At 47.5% G+C, this 21,911-nt stretch overlaps 1 protein-coding gene across 6 annotated transcripts in view; it reads left to right on the forward strand.

Moving 5' to 3' along the window:
* CATSPER3 (cation channel sperm associated 3) overlaps positions 1-18,701 on the forward strand; it is a 76,690-nt gene extending 57,989 nt beyond the window's left edge. For 4 of the 6 annotated variants that reach the window (XM_033096595.1, XM_033096597.1, XM_033096598.1 and 1 more), the window contains 6 exons: positions 7,438-7,677; positions 9,704-9,886; positions 10,543-10,683; positions 11,009-11,128; positions 11,931-12,088; positions 13,041-13,146. In XM_033096595.1, coding sequence (XP_032952486.1) covers positions 7,438-7,677; positions 9,704-9,886; positions 10,543-10,683; positions 11,009-11,128; positions 11,931-12,088; positions 13,041-13,146 — 948 coding nt within the window. Of the gene's footprint in view, positions 1-7,437; positions 7,678-9,703; positions 9,887-10,542; positions 10,684-11,008; positions 11,129-11,930; positions 12,089-13,040 lie in introns of all 6 variants that reach the window. The other 2 variants (XM_033096593.1, XM_033096596.1) reach the window with 2 other exon arrangements.
* Positions 18,702-21,911: the final 3,210 nt, after the last annotated feature.

Raw genomic sequence — 21,911 nt, forward strand, 5'->3', positions numbered from 1 at the left:
TGAAAGATGTGTACACTAAAAATTATAAAACACTGCTGAAAGAGATTAAATAAAACCTAAATAAATGGGAAGACCCCGCATTCATGGATTAGAAGACTTGTTAATACTTGTTAAGACTATCCAAAAGTGATCTACAAGTTCAGTGCAATCCTTATCAAAGTTTTAACATCCTTTTATTAAAAAAATAAAATTGAAAAGCAGATCCTGAAATTTGAAAGTGCAGGGGGCCCTGAATAGCCAAAACAATACTGAAAATGAGAACAAAGTTGGAGGACTTGCACTTTCTGACTTTTAAACTTACTACAAAGATACAGTAATTAAACATTGTGGTTCTGGCATAAGGATAGATAGACATAGACCTATGGATTAGAATTGAGATTCCGGAAATAAATCCAAATATCTATGGCCAACTGATTTTCAACAAAGGTGCTAAGACCATTCAGTGGGGGAAAGAATCGTCTCTTTGTCACATTGTGCTGGGACAACTTGATATCCACTTGCAAAAAGTAAAGTTGGACCCCTGTATATATACCATATACAAATGTTAACTCAAAATGGATCAACATCCTAAATATAAAAGCTAGAACTCTTAAAACAAGGGTATATCTTCATGACCTTGGATTTGGAAATGTATTCTTAGATATGATACCAAAAGCACAGGCAACAAAAGAAAAAAAAATAGATAAATAGGACTTCATAAAAATAAAAAATATTTGTGAATCTAAGGACAATATCAGGAGAGTGAAAAGATAACCCATACAGAATGAGAGAAAATACTTGCGAATCATATATCTGATAAGGGATTAATATCCAGAATATATAATAAACTTCCAATAATCAACAACAACAGCATAACATAAACAACCCAATTCAAAAATGGGCAAAGGACTTGAGTAGAAATTTCTCCAAAGAAGATATACAAATAGCCAATAAGTCCATGAAAAGATGCTCAGCATCACTAGTCATTAGGGAAATGCAAACCAAAGCCACAATGAAGTACAACTTCACATCCATTAAGGACAGCTATTATAAAAACAAAAATAAAAATAAAATAAAATAGGAAATAACAGGTTTGTGTGAGGATGTGGAGAAATGAGGACCCTTGTACATTGCTGGTGGGAATGTAAAATCATACAGCCACTATAGAAAACAGTTTGGCAGTTCCTCAAAAAATTAAACATAGAATTACCATATGATCCAGCAATTCCACTTCTAGGTGTATACCAAAAAGAAATGAAAATAGGGACTCAAGCAGGTATTTGTACACCCATGTTCATTGCAGCATTATTCACAATAGCCAAAAGGTGGAAGCAACCCAAGCGTCTATCAACTGATAAATGGATAAATGAAATGTGGTATATATATACAATGGAATATTATACAACCTTAAAAAGAATGAAATTGTGGTACATGCCACAGTGTGGATGAAAACTTTATGCTAAGTGAAATAAACCAGACACAAAAGGGTAAATATTGTATGGCTCTACTTATATGAAGTACCTAGAACAGGCAAATTCAACACACAGAAAGTAAAGTAGAGTTTACTAGGAGCAGGGGGGAGAGAAGATAAACAATATTGTTTATTGGGTACAGAGTTTCTATTTGAGATGATGAAATAGTTCTGGAAATGGATAGTGGTTATGGTTGCACAATATTGTAAATGTAGTTAATTCTACTGAATTAATTGTACACCTAAAAATGGTTAAAAACGACAAATTTCATGCTATGTATATTTTACCACAATCAAAAAACAAAGGTAATAAATACTCAAAACTAACCCCCTCCCTGAATTCTACAGTTTAAAATGATGAATTGTATGGTATCTAAATTATATCTTAATTTTAAAAATTAATGAGCTGAGCTTTTGGAAAAGAGCAACAGAATAAAATCAAAAAAGAAGGAAAAGGGAAGGAAAAAAGGAAAGTAGAAAAAAAGGAAATAGTAAAGAAAAGAACAAAAATGAATGAAATAGAAAACAAAGGTTAGGTAGAATGTATTAACAAAGCCAATAGTTAGGACTTAGAAAATAATTATAAAATAACTTTCTTCATGAGACAAGCAAGATAAATGGCCCTGGATCATGTTAAGAATTAAAAAGGGAAATTACAGATACACTTGATATCAGAACACTAATAATTTTATGTCCATAAATTTGAAAACCTAGCTGAAATAAGACAACTTTCTAGGAAAAAAATATTACAAAACTGACTCAATAAAAAAGCAAAAACCTGAAGTGCTCTTTATATGTTCATATGTCTTTTAATGGCTACAACATGTTGACTTAGTAGTTAAAATTTTTCATCTCCCAAAACAAACTAACCTGGACTAGATGGTTCTATATTCATGGAAGATGTGATTCCAAACATATAAAACACTTACAGTAATTAGATAAATGACTATATCTGTCCTGCCCACAGACTATTTATTTAAATTTTATTGGGGAATATTGGGCGATGGTGTGTTTCTCCAGGAAGTTGTCCTTCAATCTAGTTGTGAAGGACGCAGCTCAGCTCCAAGTCCAGTCGCCGTTTTCAATCTTAGTTGCAGGGGGTGCAGCCCACCATCCCGTGAGGGAATTGAATTGGCAACCTTGTTGAGAGCTCAGACTCTAACCAACTAAGCCATCCAACCGCCCCCAGATAATTTATTTTGTAAACCTTCTTGTCAAAACTAGAGAAGGACAGTATGAAAAAGGAAAATGACACCCAATTGGACACAAAAACTCCAAGCAGAATATTAGGAAACTGAATTTTTTAAATGTATGAAAAAGATAATATACCATGTTGCTTTTCTTCAGGATTGTAAGTATTACAAAAATCTACACATTTTATTAACCAGCTTAAAATATTAAAGGGAGGAAAAAAACCCTCTAAGATCATTTCAAGAGATGCAGAAAAAAAGTTTATTATGATTATTCATGATAAAAACTTAGCAAACTAGGAATAGAAAGGATTTATTTTTAACCTGATTAAGGGTGCCTAAGAAAACCCTATATCATATTCATACTTAGTGGTGAAACTTTAGCAATATTCCCTTTAAAATGTAGTCCAGTCACTTTAGATAAGATTTGTATTAGAGTCTTAGCCAATGTATAAGGAAAAAAAAAAAAAGCATTAAGGATTAGAAATAAAGTTTAAAATACTGTCATTATTCACAGATGATATGATTTTTACATAGGAATCCCCCAATAAATCTGAAAAAATTTAATAAAGTTAATAAATAAGTCCAGCAAGTTTGCTGGATAAATGATTAATAAATAAAATTAATTATATGTAATATATCAGCAACAAAAAACATAGCACTTCTAATAATAAAATATAAAAAGTATTTAGAGGCAAATCTAATAAAAGATTAGTGTGATCCTTAAGGAGAAAAAAATAAAAATGTGTAAAGGTTGTTAAGAAGACATAAAGAAATGGAAAGATATATCAGATCATGAATCGAAAGGCTCAGTTTCTTAAAGATGCAGTCTCCCCCAGTTAATCTGCCAGGGGTGCCAAAAAAATGCATACAAGTGGACACTTTGGTCAACGTTGCTCAAGCAGTAGTTAGCCGTAGTCAGAAGTGTCTGGACGCTGATGGTAACCACTTGAGCACCTCTTGTAATTGCAGAAGTCAAACATGACTTGTATTCATGTTTTGTTATCGATATATATTGAGTATTGCAATTTTAATACAGTTTTCCTTTCTTAAAATGTGTATACATTTGGGGCAGCTGGATGGCTCAGTTGGTTAGAGCACGAGCTCTTAAGTGTTGCGGGTTCAGTTCCCACGTGGGCCAGTGAGCTGTGCCCTCCACAATTAGATTGAAGACAATGAGCTGCCGCTGAGCTGCGGAGGGGTGGCCAGATAGTTCAGTTGGTTAGAGAACGTGCTCTCAACAACAAGGTTGCTGGTTCAGGTCCCACCATGGTATGGTGGGCTGTGCCCCCTGCAACTAAGATTGAAAACGGCGACTGGACTTGGAGCTGAGCTGTGCCCTCCACAACTAGATTGAAGGACAACGACTTGGAGATGATGGGCCATGGAGAAACATACTGTCCCCCAATATTCCCCAACAAAAATTAAAAAAAACCTGTGTATACATTTTTTGGCACCCTCTATATAAAATCAATGCAATTTCGATAAAAAGTCTGGAAGGATTTTTTTGTGGGTTGCCAAAAGCTGATGCCGACATTTAGATAAAAGAATGAAAGACAAAGAAAAACCAAGATGATTTTGAAAGGTAAAAGGGGAGAAGGCTTGACTTATCAGTTAATAAGATCTTTATAAAGCCTTAGTGAGTAAGTAGGATAGGTGATGATGCTCAGACAGACAAATAGGCTAGTGGAACAGGAGAGGGTGCTCAGAAACAGACCTTAGCTTGTATGGAGACATGGTACCTGTGAGATGGCATTGCAAGGATTGATGAAAGGATAGCTTCTTCATGAAATCGTACTAGGAAGATTGATTGTGTATATGGAGAAAAAATACAATTGAATCCCTACCTCACAGCACGCACAGCTGGATTAAAGACCTCACTTGAAAAGTGAAACTTTAAAATGCTTCAAGAACATTTATATGTTCTCAGGGGGGAAAGGTATTCTTAAGATACAAAATACATAAACCATGAAGAAAAAGTTTGGCTAATTTGATTCACTTAAAATTTTAAATGTCTGTTCATCAAAAAGATCATTAAAGAGGTAAAAAGATAAGTCAGTGTGGATGATATTTTCAACACATATAACAGGTAAAGGATTAGGATAAAATATATGAAATATTGATTGTCTTCCAAATCATTAAGAAAAAGACAAAACAGTCCAGCAGAAAATCTGGCAAAAGATTAGAAACAGCCAATTTACAGTTTAAACATATAAAAAGATGCCAAACTTCATTAATAATTGGACAAGTATTAATAAATGACAATTTAAAAAATAAGATACCATTTCATATTCATCAGATTGATGAAAAGTAAGTCCATCAGTAGGAAGTGTTGGTAAGGACGTCAAACAATAGGAATATTGCTGATATTAAAGTAAATTGGTTCAGTGGGTTCAGAAAAAAATTGGGCATCGTTTAGTGAAGTCGAAGATGCTCATATCCTATTGCCCAGTAATTCCACTCCTAGGTATATGAGGGAGAGAAACTTTACATACGTGTACAATAAAATGTATAAGAATTGCTCAAACTTTTTCTACTATCATACTGTTTGCAATAGTAAAAACAATTACAAACAAGCTAAATATAATTCAGCAGGAACTGGATTAATAAACGGTAATGTTTTCATAAGTGGAGTTGCCAAATAGTAGTGAAACAGTAAACTAGGTTTACACATACCAACATGGATGAATCTCATAAACCTAATTTTAAGTGAAGGAAAAAACCCCAAATTTCCAAAGAATACTTTAGCATATATGGCATTTATGTAATGCATAAGACTGCAAAACAATGCCATGTATTTTTAGGGATACAAATATGGTAGAAGTATAAAATACTCGAGCATGACACACTCCAGATTTACAATAGGATTACCTTTGTGGGAAGGGAAGGAGATTTGAATCCTGAAAGATCCACAAGAGACTCTGCCTGTAATGATAATACCTGATTTCTTAAGTTGGGTGATAGTGTATGGTCGTTCATTATATTATTTGTATACCTTTTTGTGTGTCATAAATGTTACATAGTAGTTTTAAAAAGTATATGTAAATGGTTGCAATGCCGGGACCACAACTACAAGCATACAAGAAAAATAAAAATGGCAGCTGCCCTAATGCTATCCAAATAGATAGTTGTGGTTTGAGTTACAATTTCTAGTGACAGCATCTGACATATATTCAAAAGGTGGTGTCTCTCAGAAGTGTCCCATCATTGCTGCTTGCAAAGTACAGGTGGAATCTGTCCTCTTCAACTCCACACTGTCCCCCAATCAAATGCAACTGAATCTTGGTTCTCTTGGTAGAAATAATTCTATTGTCTCCTCCCTAACCCACCTCCCAGTTAGTTGCCTTGCTTGCCGCTCCCCTACAGCCTCTTTTCCTCAGAGATCTCTTTAAAATGTAAATCAGTTCATGTCACACCCTTACTCAAAATTCTTCAAGGCTGAGATGAAAATTCAGAGCCCTCACCAGGCCTCCAAGGCCTGGGGCCAGCTCCATCTCCTGCCCTGCTCTCCCCTTCTGTATTCCAGCCTTGCTGACTTTGCTGTTCCTTAAGCAACCCCTTTCTTGCCTTAGGGCCCTCATGCTTGCCATTGGGAAGCAGTCTCTCGGTTTTTATTATGGCTTTATTCCTGGCTTCAGTGGGGCCTCCACTTACCACCTTTTCTAAAATAGCTGCCACAACTGCCTCTCCCCCACCTGTCCAGTCCCCTTATCCCCCTTAGCTATTTCATGTTCCTTCCAATCTGCTGTTATATTATATTTGAATTTGTTTAAGCATTTATTTCTGAGGGCTGGACATTTTCTGTCTTATTCATCGTTGCATTTCTCAGTGCCTGAAATGGTGCCTTCTTGGCACACAACAGATATTCAGTCAAACCTTCAATGAATGAATGCATTGATGATAAGGAAAAACTTAGATGACTCAAAAAGTACCTTGTGGTAAAAGCAAAGCCACTGGAGTTATAGATGCATGAGAAGAATTTGAATAAGATTGTTTCATAAAGTATAAAAGTGGAAAGATTGTTTCATAAAGTACCATGTTTCCCCGAGAATAAGACCTAGCCAATCAGCTCTAGTGTGTCTTTTGGAATAAAAATTAATATAAGACCAGCTCTTATTTTATTATAATATAAGACCGGGTATAATATAATACAGTATAAAGTAATGTAATATAATATAATATAATATAATATAATATAATATATAATACCTGGTCTTATATTAATTTTTGCTCCAAAAGATGCATTAGAGCTGATTGTCCGGCTAGGTCTTATTTTCGGGGAACCAGGGTATAAAAGTGGAAAATAGCAGAATATTCTTTAGAAACATTAACTGATTTTCAAGTATGTGTGATTAATTAGAGTAAATATAAGTAGTTAAGTGTTTTATCTGTACTCCTCAAAGTTTGGATATTCAGGTTGGCCAGAAAACTCTTGGGATTTTGTCTCTGGGGAACTTGACATTCAGCTTGCCTGCCCCATTGAGTTGCTTTATATGAGGCCTATCTAGTCACTCAGCCTGTGGGTCAGTCAGTCATTCCCACGGGCCCTGGGTTAAACCTAGCCCCAGGCTTAGGGCCATGGAGTAGGGAAGACACAGAAGGAGAGGGGAACCAGGCACAGTGTATATGTGCTGTGAGCCAGGGACTCGGCCTGGATTTCTCCCTCATGTGGAAGGGAGAGGGCTGCCCCACGCCCCAGCCAGCACACACCTGACTGGGTGGCCCAGGTAGGGAAAGGGCCAGGACCACAGGGCTCTGCAGCTTGGTCTGACCCTCCAAACTTCGCCACCCCTGCAGTTGGCGGAGATCATTTTCGTGGCCATCTATAGCGCCGAGTTCTACATGAAGCTCTACGTGGACCCCATCGACTACTGGAAGGATGGTTACAACCTGTTAGATGTGTCGGTTATCGTCATTCTCTCGATCCCCTACAGTCTCCGCAAGATCAAGGGCAAGCACTACCCCTATCTCCACATTGCTGATGGCTTGCAGTCCCTGCGCATTCTCAAGCTTATCACCTATAGCCGTGGCATCCGCGTGAGTAATCTGGGGGTGCTGTGGTTCTGGAAGTACAGGAGGCAGGGCCCATCTGCCCATCAGCCCCTGATGAGATAATAATTCTACTGTCATCAGTTATCGAGTCCTACTGTGTGGCAGGTTGATCTGTACTTACATTCTCTCATTTAATCTTAAAACAATTGTAGGAAAGGTGTATTAGCTCCATTTTACAGATGAAGCAATTGAGGCTCAAGGCCACTCAACAGTTAGATGCCAGAGCTGAGATATGAAAGGTGTGTCTGACTCTAGAGGCCCTCTGAAATTTTCCTCTCTCCCATGCTGCAAAGTGTACCCTCTTCTTATGGCACAGACTCCTCATACTACACATCCTGGAGTCTGCAGCTTTTTGGTGGCCCTGGCAACTCACAGCTTTCCCCAAATAGCTAAAAGCTGCTGCTTTTTTTCATGGGAATAGTCTCATTACTTTGTCCAGGCAGCTCTGGAAATGCTGCTTCTGCTGAGAAGTCATGGGGTGACCCCCAGAGCTGACCCAACCATACCCTTAGGCATTCGGCCGGGTAACAGGATGTTCGCCCAGGCTCTGCACGCAGTATCCATGCCGGGGCTAGTTTGGATCTATTTGACCAGTCAGGGTGTGTCAGCCTGTTCTGCTGAGACTTCGCTTCTAGCACAGCCTGGCTGTCAGTGTAGGGCCAAAGCCCGTTGTCGGGAAACCACATGGGCTTCCGGCCAGTATGACCTCTTCTCCACTGCCGTTTTCAAGGCTGCTTGGCTTTGACCTCAGGTAGCGCTGGGCCTGCAGCTGGCCTGCAGGTGGGGCTTCTCCCCACCCTCCTACAGTGGGTCAACTTCCACTACCTGTGCAGACCTCATTTGCAGACCGCGTACCATGCAGCATTGGTCACCTCTTCAGTCTTAGTCATTCTTGGGAAAGAGTTGTGTCTCGGTCTCAAAGAGAGGGAGGCAATTTTCACATCTCAGCTCTCTTGGAATTAATCCCCAAACACTTATTTTCTTCCCCCAAGGAGAGGAGGGAGGCATTCGGCATGTGTCCACCCCTGCAGGCAGCTGCCAAGCCAGTGCCCGTGGAGGGCAGCCCGGTGCTCTTGGGTGGTCTTTCTGCTTCCCAAATTACCCCAAACTGTCCAGACTTCACTGTCCTGTGTCCCAGCTCCATCAAGCACCTCCTTTCCTAGTGTTAAGCCAGTAAACAGTTTCTTGGCTTAGAAAAAGGGGTAGTCTTAGTGGTTAAAGGTGATGGCAGGAGGCAAAGGGCTTGAGAGTTGGGCCCAGTTCTGCCAGTGTATTGGAGTGTGACCTTGGCCAAGCCATTTTGCGTCTCTGAGCCTCTGATCCCTCTTCTTGAAATGGGAAGAATGATAACCCCTACCTACCTGGAAATGATGTCTGTGGTATGTGTTGAACACCTACTACATGCTAGACTCCTGGGCATGAAGACTGAATGACGAGGCGCCATACACTGTGCTCCCAGGGGTGGGCAATGTCGTGGGAGGTAGGACAAACGCCCATTTCATGGGGGGAAGACTGAAGTCACATCAGACCTGCCTGGGAAACATTCTCCAGAAAGAATGACAAGCCATGTTCCTCTCAGTCCTCCTTATTCCCACTCCCAGAGTGGCTCCCCTACTCCTCCTGGGCCTGGAAGAGCACTCAGAGCTGGCCCTCAGTGAGACGCGGGAGCAGGACACCTTGGGATGACCACGGAGCCAGGCAGGGGTTCAGGTGGAGTGGTTAGTGGTGCTGATGAGGAGACTACCCCAGACCTGAGGCAGCATGCAGGCTCTGCCCCTAGGTGATGGAGGGCAGAGGAGACCAGGCGACTGGTCCAGCCCTCATGCTGGGCAGAGCCCTCCCTCCCTCCCTGTTACCCTCGCTCCCTCCCTCCAACCATTTATCAACCACCTACCACATACCAGGCACGGCCCAGGATGCTGGGGACAGCTGGGTGTGGGCAGACTGGGCCCCTGTCCCCTGAGCCCCGCCTGCTTGCAGCCTTGCCTAGTCCCATGGCGCTGCTTTGCAGACGCTCATCACGGCCGTGGGGCAGACGGCCTACACCGTGTTCTCCGTGCTCAGCCTGCTCTTCATCCTGATGTACATCTTCGCTGTCCTGGGCTTCTCCCTGTTTGGGACAACCGGCCAGGGTGACCTGAGTAACTGGGGGAACCTGGCTGGAGCCTTCTTTACGCTCTTCAGCTTGGCCACGGTACTGTATGTGGGGGCAGTGGGGTGGGGGAGGGGCCTTGAGCGGGCGCCCCCCGTTGGTGGAGTGTGTGGACAGGCTGGGCGCGGCCTGGGCCCTTCCGCCTGGTCGGGTACTTAGCTGGGCCGGGGAGGCTGAGGCAGCCTCGGGCTCAGCAAAGGCTGGTGCCCTGGCCAGGGGTCCATCTCCGTCTCTAATCTTGTGAGTCCCTAGACCATTCCCATTTGTCCCCCAGGGTTGTACAACTTTCAGGGCATTCTCAAAAGATAATTCGTTTGGATTAAATTTAATTTAGAAGTGAAATCCATGTCACATAGCTTTTTGGGAAACAGACTATCACAAATCTACCCAGAATAAGCCTGCAAAGCCCAAGTCTGGAAGTCGAGACTCTGTTGGACTCTGGAAAGATTGGGGTCTTTCCAAAGGAGGGCCTGGCAGAGAGATAGTCCTTTTGGGGAAGGACAAGAGGCGTTTTGGAAAAGAGCCCCCAGGGTGTCCTGAATCCCCAGGTCACCATGTGTGCACTGGGTTAGAGGAATGGGGGGCTGCTGAGGGGAGCAGAGCCAGCTCCTCAGTGGTGTGGGGGTTGCCCTAGAGCAGGAGGCCTACCCCGCTCATCTGGCCCGTGGCACCCAGCACGCCCTCCCCTGTCTGAGCAGTTGGATGGCTGGACAGACCTGCAGCAGCAGCTGGACGACCAGAATTTTGCTCTGAGCCAGGCGTTCACCATCATCTTCATCTTGCTTGCAAACTTCGTCTTCCTCAGCATGTTCGTGGGCGTGATGATCATCCACACGGAGGTGAGCCTGTGTGTCAGGGCCGGGTCTCCAGGGAGGGCCCCGAGCTTCCTCCCTGATGTGGAGGGAAGGTGGCCTGGTGGGCCCCTCCCTACCCCAGCCCAATTCTCCCTGAGCCGGTGACTCTCCCTGCCTCATGATGGTGGCCAGCAGGACAGGCTTGGGGGTCACTGCAGCTGCACTGGCAGCTTGAGCTGGGGGCTAGTCTGTATGGAGGGGAGCCTCCTGCTGAGGGGCCTGAGCAGCCGTGCAAGACTAGGGAAGAAGAAAGACGGGGTGGGGGGTGTGCAGCGAGCACCCTCACCTTGCCTTATCCCCTGCTCTCCAGGACTCCATAAAAAAGTTTGAGCAGGAGCTGAGGCTGGAGAGGCACATGACAGTCATGGAGGAGAAGCAGGTGATTGTGAAGCGACAGCAGGAGGAGGTCAGCAGGCTGATGCAGACACAGGTGGGTCTCTCCACAGGCAGGTGGACAGACAGACAGGGCTGAAAGGATGGTCCGGAAGGAATGGTCAGGCAGGTGGCCTCAGGGATGGCAGGGTCCTACCCCCTGGATTTTCTAGAGTCAGGCTTTATTCTCTGCGTTTGTGTATTTCTCTGGCCCTCTTAGAGAGATTATAAAATCTCCCTCCGTCACGGGCAAAGCTGCACTGCGGGACGCTTTGCCTGGCGTGCTCTCAGTGGGTGTCAGGCAGCCGTGGTCCCGTCCACCGAGTGCGTGAGGCCACAGAGGCCCTGAAAAGGTGTTACTAACCTCGTTTTCTCTAACCCAGAGCGAGAATGAGCACAACAGGCTGGAGATTTTCTGTCAGACATAATCCGGCTGTGAAGGGCTGGGCATCTTTGCAGCCTAAGTGCTGAGTTCCCCATGCTGTTCTGCCGGGTCTTGCACTGCTGCCCCTTTCTCGCCCATGTGGCCACTGCATCCTTCCTCAGCCTCCTCTCTGCGGCACACATCTGTCTGTCTCGACTGTGCCCTGGGTTTTGTCCAGGGCAGGTGAGGCCATGCCGAGCCACGCTCAGGCTCTCACTGGTTCCTTCCTGTGCCATCTGTCCTCATGTCAGACGGTGGCTGACAAGGCTGCCTTGGTCAGGGGGTGTCCAGGCACAGAAGGGACACCCTGTGATTAGGCTCAGGACTCACCCTGGGGACAGGGTGAGCCCTCTGCCTGGGCCCTTGTGGAGGGTCCCCAGGACTCTGTGCATCTTGTCACCTTCTCCTCGTCACTGATCTCTTTATGCTTGTCTAGAAAAACGCTGACTACAAAAGTTTCGGTGAACTGGTGGAGAACTTCAGGAAGACCCTGCGGCACACGGACCCCATGGTCTTGGATGATTTTGGCACCAGCCTTCCCTTCATCGATGTCTACTTGTCCACTCTGGACAACCAGGACACTACGATCTACAAGTGAGTCCCAACCCCAGGACCCTGGCCCAAGGACGCCAGGCCTTTCCTGGTCCCCTGACTTCCTTGAGGGCAAGGCCATGTCAGGTGCCCTGGGAGAGCAGGTGGGCGGGCGGCGAGGGGGTTGCAGGGTGGGTGGAGCGAAGCCCTTCTTGGAGGTGTAGGCTTCCATGTGTGCACAGGGGCTGGCCGCTGTGTGCACAGGCACAGGCTGGGGCCCTCTGCTCCCCTGCCCCTCCCCAGCCCGCCCCGACCTGTATTTAAATGCTGGCTCCTTTGGCTCTCCAGGCCCCTCCTTACTAGTCCTTTTCAGAGGGCAGAGAAAAGAGCACTGGCTGGCGAGTCAGGAGCTGAGATTCCTGGCCTCGTGCTGCCACCACCTTCCTCTGTGACTCTGGGCAAGTCCCTGCCCATTTTCCACGTGTCACATGAGGGGCTGCTGGGCTGATTCTAAAAATAGTGTGTGCTCGGCCTGTGCTCAGCGTAAGTTCGCTGGGGTTTGAATGGGCCAGTACTGCAAGAAGTGGCAGGGCATGGGCACGCGGGAGCCACAGCGGGCTCTTGAACAAGGAAGGACACAATTAGCCTGGCTTCTTGACCAAAGCCTCTGGAGGGCTTCGTGGACTGGAGGAACTAAAAGGAAGGGCCAGAGAATACCAGTCGGGGCCCCAGTGTGGGCCAGGCAGTGTCTGGTCACCTCTACACAGTTACCTCACTCAGCCCAGGAGTTTGTTGGCTCCAACTTGACGCATGCGGTGAAATAACTTACTCCAGGGGCCACAGGTAGAGTGGCAGACCCAGAGTCCAACCCAGCTGATCGGGCTCTGGAGTCCCTGCTCTTCCTTGACCCTACACCTGCCAGGTGTGCTTTATGTGCAGGTATAAGCATGTGATGGGCGGGGCCTGCGTGACGGAGCCCACCTGAGCTCAGGCCCCTCTCCTGCTCCACTTCCAGGCTTCAAGAGCTCTACTACGAGATCGTGCACACACTGGGCCTGATGCTGGAAGACCTGCCCCAGAAGAAACAGTCCCACTCCTCGGACAAGGTTGACAAGAAGTAGCTGGACACGGACACACTGGCGCTGAAGGCCTCGAAGGCTGTGACAGGACCGCATTAAACACAGGCTTTCTGAGCTGGTCTCTTCACGGCTGCTGTGATCATGGCGTTTCCCTACCTTTGGGGTTGGGTCTGGATAGGTGCCCTTGAAGCCTGATTCCCCGAACCACCCACCGCCACACACACACAAGATGCAGCTAGACCTTGGGAGTGGGGAGACGGAGGCTCAAGACTCGCCCTGGATAGCGGCCATATTCAGGGGCCACACTGGCTCTCTCCTCCCTTGACTCCTAATAGCAAATAGCCACTGAGCTTCTGGGGAAGCTGCCTGAGGACCCCGGACCAAGAAGGTCCTCTAATAGCCCCGTAAGAGTGTGTGGCTCCTTTGAGCTGGTGTGGCCTGCTTCCCTGTTGGAACCCCTTCTGGGCTCATCTGGAGGGTACCCCACATCTGGCAAGCTGTCTCTGCCATGGGGATCCCTCTTTAGAAGTCTACTCTGCTTTCCCCTCGGCCTACAGTGGTCATGGTGCTCCCAGGGGTGCAACCGTGGCTGGCAGCACTGTTGTGTGGGCACCAGGCTCAGGGTGGGCTGCCCTAGGGGAGTGGCCTGCGGGCAATGCCAGGGCACCTCATACGGGGTCAGAGAAGTGGCAGCATCAGGTGCTTTGGGCTGCTTTCCCCCTTAGATTGGTTAGGACTTCATTGAAAAGGGGATTTTCTGTGACTTTCCTGGCCAAATGACTGCCAGAGTTGCCAGTGTCCTGGTAGGACCATGGTCTAGCCATGATGGAGCTGTCCGAAGGCCCAGATAGGGCAGGGCGGCTGGTAGCCCTTGCTCCCCGCTGGCCATGCCAGAGTCCCAGCAGTGCCCCCTCTCCTCCATTGCTGGGGAGTATTCTTGAGGCCTGTCACCTTGGCAGTGCCATCTCAGTCAGAGGGAGGGGCAGGTTCTGGGTAGAGCTGGGGATGGGGAGACCAGCTCCTATAGCGGAGTGCAAAAAGGCTCCAGACCCACACGGGGTCAGGTCAGCAGAGCACATGAGGGGTAGAGTTGAGAGTGGGAGCACAAAAAGGTCCCGTGGGTGGGCTCACGGGCTCCAGGCCTGGGTGACGGCACCGCTGGGCATAGGACAAGGGCAGGTGGAAGCCTATTCTCATGGCTTCATTCATACACTGACTGCTGTTTACTGAGCTGCGTTGAGTCGGGGGGAGGGTGGTTCTGTGAGGAGAAACCTAGTCTCGTCCTCTTGGTGCTCACATTTGCACAGAGAACACAATCCAGCAGATAAACAATGCCAAGGATTGCTCTGGAAAGAGACCCATCGCTATTGTTGGGGTGGGGAGCCCTCTGAGGGCAGGGAGTGTAGCCTCGCTGCTTCCTGGGGTGGAGAGAACTTTGTGCCAATGCCCTGGGAGGTGGGTCTGAAGTAAGCAGGGTGTCTGTGCCCTTTGTGGCAGGGGGAGAAGCTCGGCCTTATGCGTCCAGTGCCTAACCATGAAGGCTGGCGCTTCCAGGGATGCTTCTGGTGGATGCAGCCCCGTCAGCAGGGCAGGCAGACCTCAGGCAATGGCTCAATTCAGGGCTGGGGCAAAACAAGCATTGCCAACTGCTCACACTGGGTGTGCCAGTGTTGCCCAGGGGAATATCAAAACACATCCACCTGTTCTCACCAGGAATCCTGGGAATTGCCCCAGGCATCCGGGAGTGAACAAAAGATTTAAAAACTTGTCTCAGGGAGGCAAATTAGAAAGTACCGTGGTTTTGGAGTTAGGAGACCTGGGTTCCTTAATCTGATGACTTGGCAAGGTATCTGATCTTTGGAAACCTCAGCTATTTCCTCTGAGAAATGGGCTGATGAAAACTGACCATCTATAAGGATCAAGTAAGATAACCTGTGAGAATGTAAAAAGAAGATGTAGACAACTTATGGTTTGTGCTTTCTGGCTATCAGCTCTACCTTTCTGGTGGCTTTGCCAATCGGGCTGAGAGACTGGGCCAAAGTCAAGGTGGGGGAGGAAAGTATGGAGCTGAGAGCAGGGAGCAGAGGTCAGGGTCTGTGGGGGTGGGGTGAATGGGCCTCCAGATACACGCTGGACCTGAAAGGCCCCGGGCATGTGGTGTGGGAGGGCAAGCGGCCTTTAACAGTACAAGCAGAAGACTGTCCCCGTGGACAATTGGGAGAGGGCGACATGCAGAGGGCTGGCCCAACACGGTTGGCAAATCAAGCCAATGGATATTTGGCTCTATTTACCTTTAGAACAAACACTGGCAGATTAGAATTCCCACTTGGGCTCTCACCAACTCAAACAGGCTTGGTCAAGGCTTTCAGTTGATTTGCTTGGGGCAGAAGTGACTCTGCTTGCCCCCGTCGGCCGGTGGAAAGCAGGACTCTCTCCTCCGCAGCCTGGGATCCAGCAGAGCTGTCCCCAAAGGGCTCGCTTATCTCCAGCCTGGTGGTTTGGGGGCTGCGGTGGGAGGCGGGGGACCTGGGCCTGAGTCATCCGATCACACCCAGGCCCTCCCCCAGATCTTGTGGGAAAGATCTAGAATCCAAGGCTGGAGGTGTTTGGAAGGTGGCCGGATTTCTTTTTTCTTTTTTTAAAACTACTATTGATTCCACCAGCAGGAAGCAGTCCCTATATTATGGAGATCCAGGCAGTGACTGAGAATATAAACTCTCCTATTTATTCCAATAGCCCCTAGAAGTCCAATACTGAGATGCTAGAAGCTGCACAATTCCTGTTTTCTTCAAATGTGGGTGAGATCGGACACTTCCTAAAACAAACTACCTTTCACCAGGTGAGACTTTGGCATCTCTCCCTGTTTTAGTCTGTCCCTGGTCCCAAACTGCCTGGTGGGTCTCCTTCATTATCCCACAGACTCTCAAGAGAGAAGATGGCCCCGAATTCCTAACTAGGCCACTCAGAAAGGAAGGGTAATTGCTGATTCTAGTCACGAGATGGGAAAGGGGGAGAAGGAGGTAGATGTGGTGGAGAGAGATTTATCAACACGTGAGTGTCGACTCTCACCCTCACTGCCACCGTTCTGTCTGCTTGGTCGGCCACATGCCTCACCTTACCGAGTTCTAGCTTTGATTTTGCTTTCAGCTTGGTGTGATGCAGCACTGGGGGAATGGGGAGAGCCAGGACTGGAGAACTGGAAGGAAAGGAAGCGTTCGTGGTTTCTTGGTCAGCTCCTGGGATCTCCTCCGTGGTGGAGAATCAGGGTCACAGGCACTGGGACAAGTGGGGAAGAAGGAAGTAAAAACTGAGGCCGGGAGTCAGAGACTTTCAGACGGAGGCTCTGATACGGCTGGAGTGTGAGACCTGGAAAGGGGAGAAATGGCGACAAGTGTCCTTGTGGAGTAAGAACTGGATCCTGATTGATGTTCTTTGAAAGACGGAAATAATGATTGGAATTGTTTATAGATGAGTTGTGGTTTTTGAACTGTACCTTTTAAAAATGGAACCCCATGAATACATTTGACCGCGTGGAGCCTGGATTATATTTGGGTGACATGAAGATCACCCAGTGTAATAGAAACCCCTCCGGCTAAGACTGGGAACTGTTAGGAGGACTTTACAAACCACTGACTGAGTCCCCCAGCTGGATCAGAGGCCCTCAGGTGAAGTACCACAGAGGGGGGTGGCCCCAAGTGTAAGTGGCTTTTTGCCAAAATGAAGTCTCAAAAGAAAGTGTGGAAGAAGCCAGAGGGGGTGCAGAGTCTGTCCTAAAACTCTGGGGAAACTGGGGATTGGCCCCAACCTTTGTAAGCTGGTGAGGGGACAATGACTTCTCCCAGCAGGGCACCCCACTCCCCACAGTTCAGCATCCTGTGAGCATAACTGGCTCTTGACTCCCCTCTTCCCCGGTGGGACCTTGATGCCTGGGATTGGGTCTGAGATGAAAAGACCTTTTCAAAACTTGCCGCTGGACAAGAAAAGGAGGCGTCCAAGCAGAGTTCAGGCCTGGGCTCCAGAGGTACAGCTGCTGTCTTTGTTGTCCATGGAAATAACGCCTTCTGTTTTGTCAGCATTTCTGTTTATAAGATACTTCCACACATGATTTGAGCCTCATAACAACCCTTTGGCATTATCATCATTCCCATTAAACAGGTGGCAAAACTGAGGTTCAAAGAGGTGATGTAACCTACCCAAGGTTGTACAACTAAGGGGAAACCACGATTCACAACCAAGCATGTCTGGTTTGTTTACCACTGTGCTCTAACGCCGTGCAACAGTCTTCTGAGGAATTATTATTCCCATTTTATAGGTGGGTAAGCAGGCACTCAGAGAGACTGTCACTTGGCCAAGATTGTCATTAAAGGGCATAGTCAGTATTTGAATGCAGGCCACACATGTGCCCCTGTGCTCTGCTGCTTCACAGCAACCTTGTTCTTTCGTATCAAAGCTATCTTCTGAACTTTAAAAATCAAGCCATGATTCCTTCCTGAGCAGGGCCTGACTCTGGGAGGAGGGAGCATAGTCTCGGTTTGCCAGCTTCCTGGCCCCTCCTCGCTGCCTGGTGGAGTCTGTGAAGTCTGCTGGCCCAGTGGCTCCTGGCTTGGCCCTGGGAGCCCTTGGGAGCTCCAGGGATGGAAAGGTCGGCAGGAAGCCATCAGAGTGTGCAGATGGAGGGGTGACCGTGGTGCCTCCTCAGGGAATTACAGCCTGGGCAGCAGAAGGGTTTGGCTTAGAGGCCCCCTTCCCTGTATTCCAGTAAAGCAGGCCCACATGGGGGCTTGGCCAGCCGATGGGATGTGCTGAGCAGGCCGAATGAGCCAGTCTTGTCAGTGCCGTGCAGAGCCATCCCCACGCCCAGAAACTTGGCCTCTTGGGTGGCGACATTATATTAATAGTCCTTTCTGGCCTTCTGCCTGCTCCTGCACCCACTGATAACTCATCAGAAAGGGTAGAAGCTGTGGGCATCTAGAAGGGGCGCTTTAGGAGGCAGTTGTCCTGCGTAGGTGGTTTCTTACCTGACCCTTGAATGAGCGAGCAGAAAGCAAGTGAAAGAATTGTCAGGTGGAAAACGCCAGTTGCAGAATTGTACATAACAACACATGTATAATATTAAAAAAATTAAAAAAGGATGAACAGGACACCGGAAGTGGCAGTGAGAATTTTTTTTCTCTTTCAGGTGGCAAAGATGATAGACAAAAGCTAGTGTTGGCCGGGGTCTGGAGAATGGATACCCTGTCTACTTTGGCAGGACAAATAGGTGTGGCTTTCATAGGCGACATGGATTAGATTTTAGGTATGTTCCTATGGCCCAACGGGTCTGCTTGAAATTATCCCAAGGAGCCACGTGACAAAAACACGGAGACGCATGGATAAGGATGTTTATTTTGGCCTGTTATAATTGGAATGTGACAAAAGGAAATAGGATTACCTAAATGCCCATTGGTGAGGAAACTTGTTAAATTATTTTGAATCCATATATAAAAATAGTACATAAAAATACATACTTAAAACACTGGCAGATTAAAAATAGTGATCTTTTGATAAGAATAGATGTTCTTGATGTTATATTGAATGAAAAGGAGGGCCTTCTAGAGCGGCCAGTGATACGATACCCTTTCTGTAATAGTAAGTGAGCGTGTATAATGTATGTGTACGTACACGTACGTATGCTGAGGGATGTCTACAAGGATAATCGTATTAATAGTGGCTTGGTGGTTTTGACTTTTGTCCTCATACTTTTCTGAACTTTTTGAATTTTAAGAGTGACTATGTATTTTATACTCAGGAAAAACAATGCAATTTTCACCTTGAGTAAAATGTTAAGCTGTGTGTGTGTGTGTGTGTGTGTGTGTGTGTGTGTGCGCGCGTGTGTGTACCATACCTGTGGAAGATGGAAGGGTATTCCAGGCAGAAGGAACCACATGCACAAAGGAAAGAGGATGGAGCTTGCGGAGGATGTAGGGAGTGCTGAGAAGGTGTGGCTGCAGCCTGCAGTGGGGGGTGGGGGGTGGGGGACCACGGAAGTAGATTGGAGCCAGATCCTGAGGACCTTGAGGGCTCAGCTGGGCAGTTGGAAGCAGGGCAGCGACCTGATCAGAGCTGATTCCTGCTGCCTCCCTGAGCACTTAAGGCTCTGCTGTTCTGTCTTCCTCTCTCTCTCCATATCTCGCAGGGCTCCCCTTTGCGTGATGCAGTCTCCTCCACTCCTGCACCCCCGTTCCAATCCTACCTGCTCTACACCAGATCCCCTCTAACAGGAAGGCTTTCCAGATTGCTACAGTTAGCCGTGATTTCTCCTTTCCCATAGTCTCACCCATGACCTTTCATACCTGACCTTAAACCAGACCTTAATTCCTCCACACGTAGGTGTTTCTTCTCCCAGCACCAGTTGGGGAGAGCCGTGGACTGAGCGGTCATGCCCTAACTCCTGGGTGGCAGTGATGAACTGACTGCCTGAGATACGCCAGCTTTACAGTCCTGATGGGGGAGGGAGAAAGTGGACAGAGAGACCCAGGAGTTATTTGGAGGCTCTTCTATCCCAGGCATGGTGCCAAACACTGTACATACATTTTCACATTTCTCCCTGTTTTCTAGATGAGGAAACTGAGGCATAGGGGGGTTATGTGGTAGTAAGTGGTAGCACTCTGAGTTGGACCCCAGCTCTAACTCCAAAGCCCCTCTTAACGTCTGTGGTCTACTGGTCTTGGGCTCTTACCCCTGGACGTTGGCTGGGCTGGTCTGAGGCCGGGCCTGGTGGTGCCTTGCTGCCCCAGGCCCAGGGGAGTGGACTTCAGGGCAAGAAGGTGATGCCATCTCAGTCGAGTGGTAGCTCCTGGCCCTGTGGAGGATCAAGGCAGTGCAGCATCCCCGAGGAGGCCTTGGGAGTGCCATTAACCCCAAGGAAATAAATAAAGGGAGATTTCCCCATGTGGCCAGCTGCAGGGGCATGGTGACCAAGCAAGAGCTTCCACACTCAGAGCTTCTCCAGGGATAAGAAGTCAGTGAGGTGGCCATGGACAGTTTTGGGTCTTTGAAGCAACAGCCCACCTGAAAACCTATGTATGGTCACTTCCAGGTTCCCTGCAAACCCTAACAGCAAGCCCTGAGGCCAGGCAGGTGGGTCCAATGCTATCTGACGGGCACCGGAGCTCTGGGAGGGCAGGCCATGCCTCAGGGAGGAGCCCAGCCCAGGGACTGGATCCGAGCAGCCCTGGCCTCTGCCAGGCACTTCTGCCAGCCATGGCTCAGTGGGTTTCCTTGGCCCGATGGGCTGGGCCAGTCTCTGTGAGCCTGGGGGCTGCTGGCGGGGGGGTGGGGCTCAGCAGCCCCATCCTGGACTCTGGACTGCGGGAGAGTCCAGAAGCTTTGGAGGAGCGGCCACCAAGCTCAGGAGAAACCAGAGGTTCACCACGAATTGTGGGGGTCGGTACCCAATACCAGCCTCGGTGATGCCATAGGAGTGCCAGCTTAGGGGTGGAGGAGGGGTCCTGGGTGTCTTTTGTTTAACTATATCCTTTCTTTTATCAGATTTCCACAAAGGGAGAGAGAGGTGTGTGCATGAAAAGGCTGGAGTAAGGGTGGGAATGTGCCTTCATCCCACAGTGTCCTGGAAAGTGCCCAGAGAGGCCACAGGCCGGAACAGTTGTGGGAAACCCTTGCCCGCCCTGCCACAGCCTGGCAAGCGGCAACGTGGCTGCTCTTTATGGCTGCAGTGTCCTGGAGGGTTTGCCAAGCACTTTCCGTGAAGTCACTGGGACGTTAAGCCCTTGGTTCAATTAAATGGGTTAATATGCTCTGTCTGATTCTGATGCATAATAATAATGTAATGTGATAATAGCAATAATGGCGCTATTAGCTGTGATCATCACACGTGCCTGCACCGTTCCAGGCACGGAGGGGAGGCACGGCGCACATTCCCACACACTCAGGCCTCATTTTCCACTCATAAAACCCCACTCTTCAAAGCCTTGCCAGCCCAACTCCCTATATCCATTTTCAGGACAAATTACCAACACTTAAAAAAATTGGTCCATTTTGTGTGAAAGCCAAGTCCAAATTACTGTTACTTACCCCTTTGTGTTTTGAAATTTAACAAAGGGTGGGGTGGGGAGCGGATGGGGACACGGGATGGAGAGAGGAGGAGAGGAAGAAGCAGCGGAAAGAGGGAGAAAAGTACATGAACAAAGAGGAGAAAACCAAGCCTTCTTGTTTTGGTAAAAATGTATTTCTGGAATGATGTTTCAGTTTACTCAGGCAGAAAAATTAGAAATGGTGTGCTTATTAAACACTAAGTAAAGCTAAGTAAGCATGACTATTTTTAGTAGTATAGTAAAACCTTGGTAATTTGGACCTCTTTAATAAAGATTCCATGATCACGCTGGCTGGCAGGCATACTGTGTGTGTGTGTGTGTGTGTGTGTGTGTGTGTGTGTGTGTGTAAGGTAGGAGTGCAAAGAGGTTGCTGAATTGGAGGATTGGAGGGGTGCAGTGAAGGGACATGGGAGAAGGATGGACTCCCCACTTATGACAGCTGTTTGTAAACTGACCCTCTTTGCTTAGCAATAAAAGGTTCCTGACCAATTATCCTCCCTGCACATTCCTCCTGGCATCTGCTCATTTGACATGTGTTTTAAAAAGAATGTATTTGAAAACAAAATTTCATTTCTGTAAAAATCTGTAAAGGTTTACTTGACACCTGTCAAACTGGCCTGTCCCCCAATGAGGCTGAATCCCGGGGGTTGACACATTATCCAGGTAGGTGATGACTAACGCCGCTGGGGTGAGCAGAGGGACCTGCAGGCAGAA

This window comes from Rhinolophus ferrumequinum, chromosome 24 (assembly GCF_004115265.2).
Source record: "Rhinolophus ferrumequinum isolate MPI-CBG mRhiFer1 chromosome 24, mRhiFer1_v1.p, whole genome shotgun sequence".
In the NCBI taxonomy this organism is placed as follows: Eukaryota; Metazoa; Chordata; class Mammalia; order Chiroptera; family Rhinolophidae; genus Rhinolophus; species Rhinolophus ferrumequinum.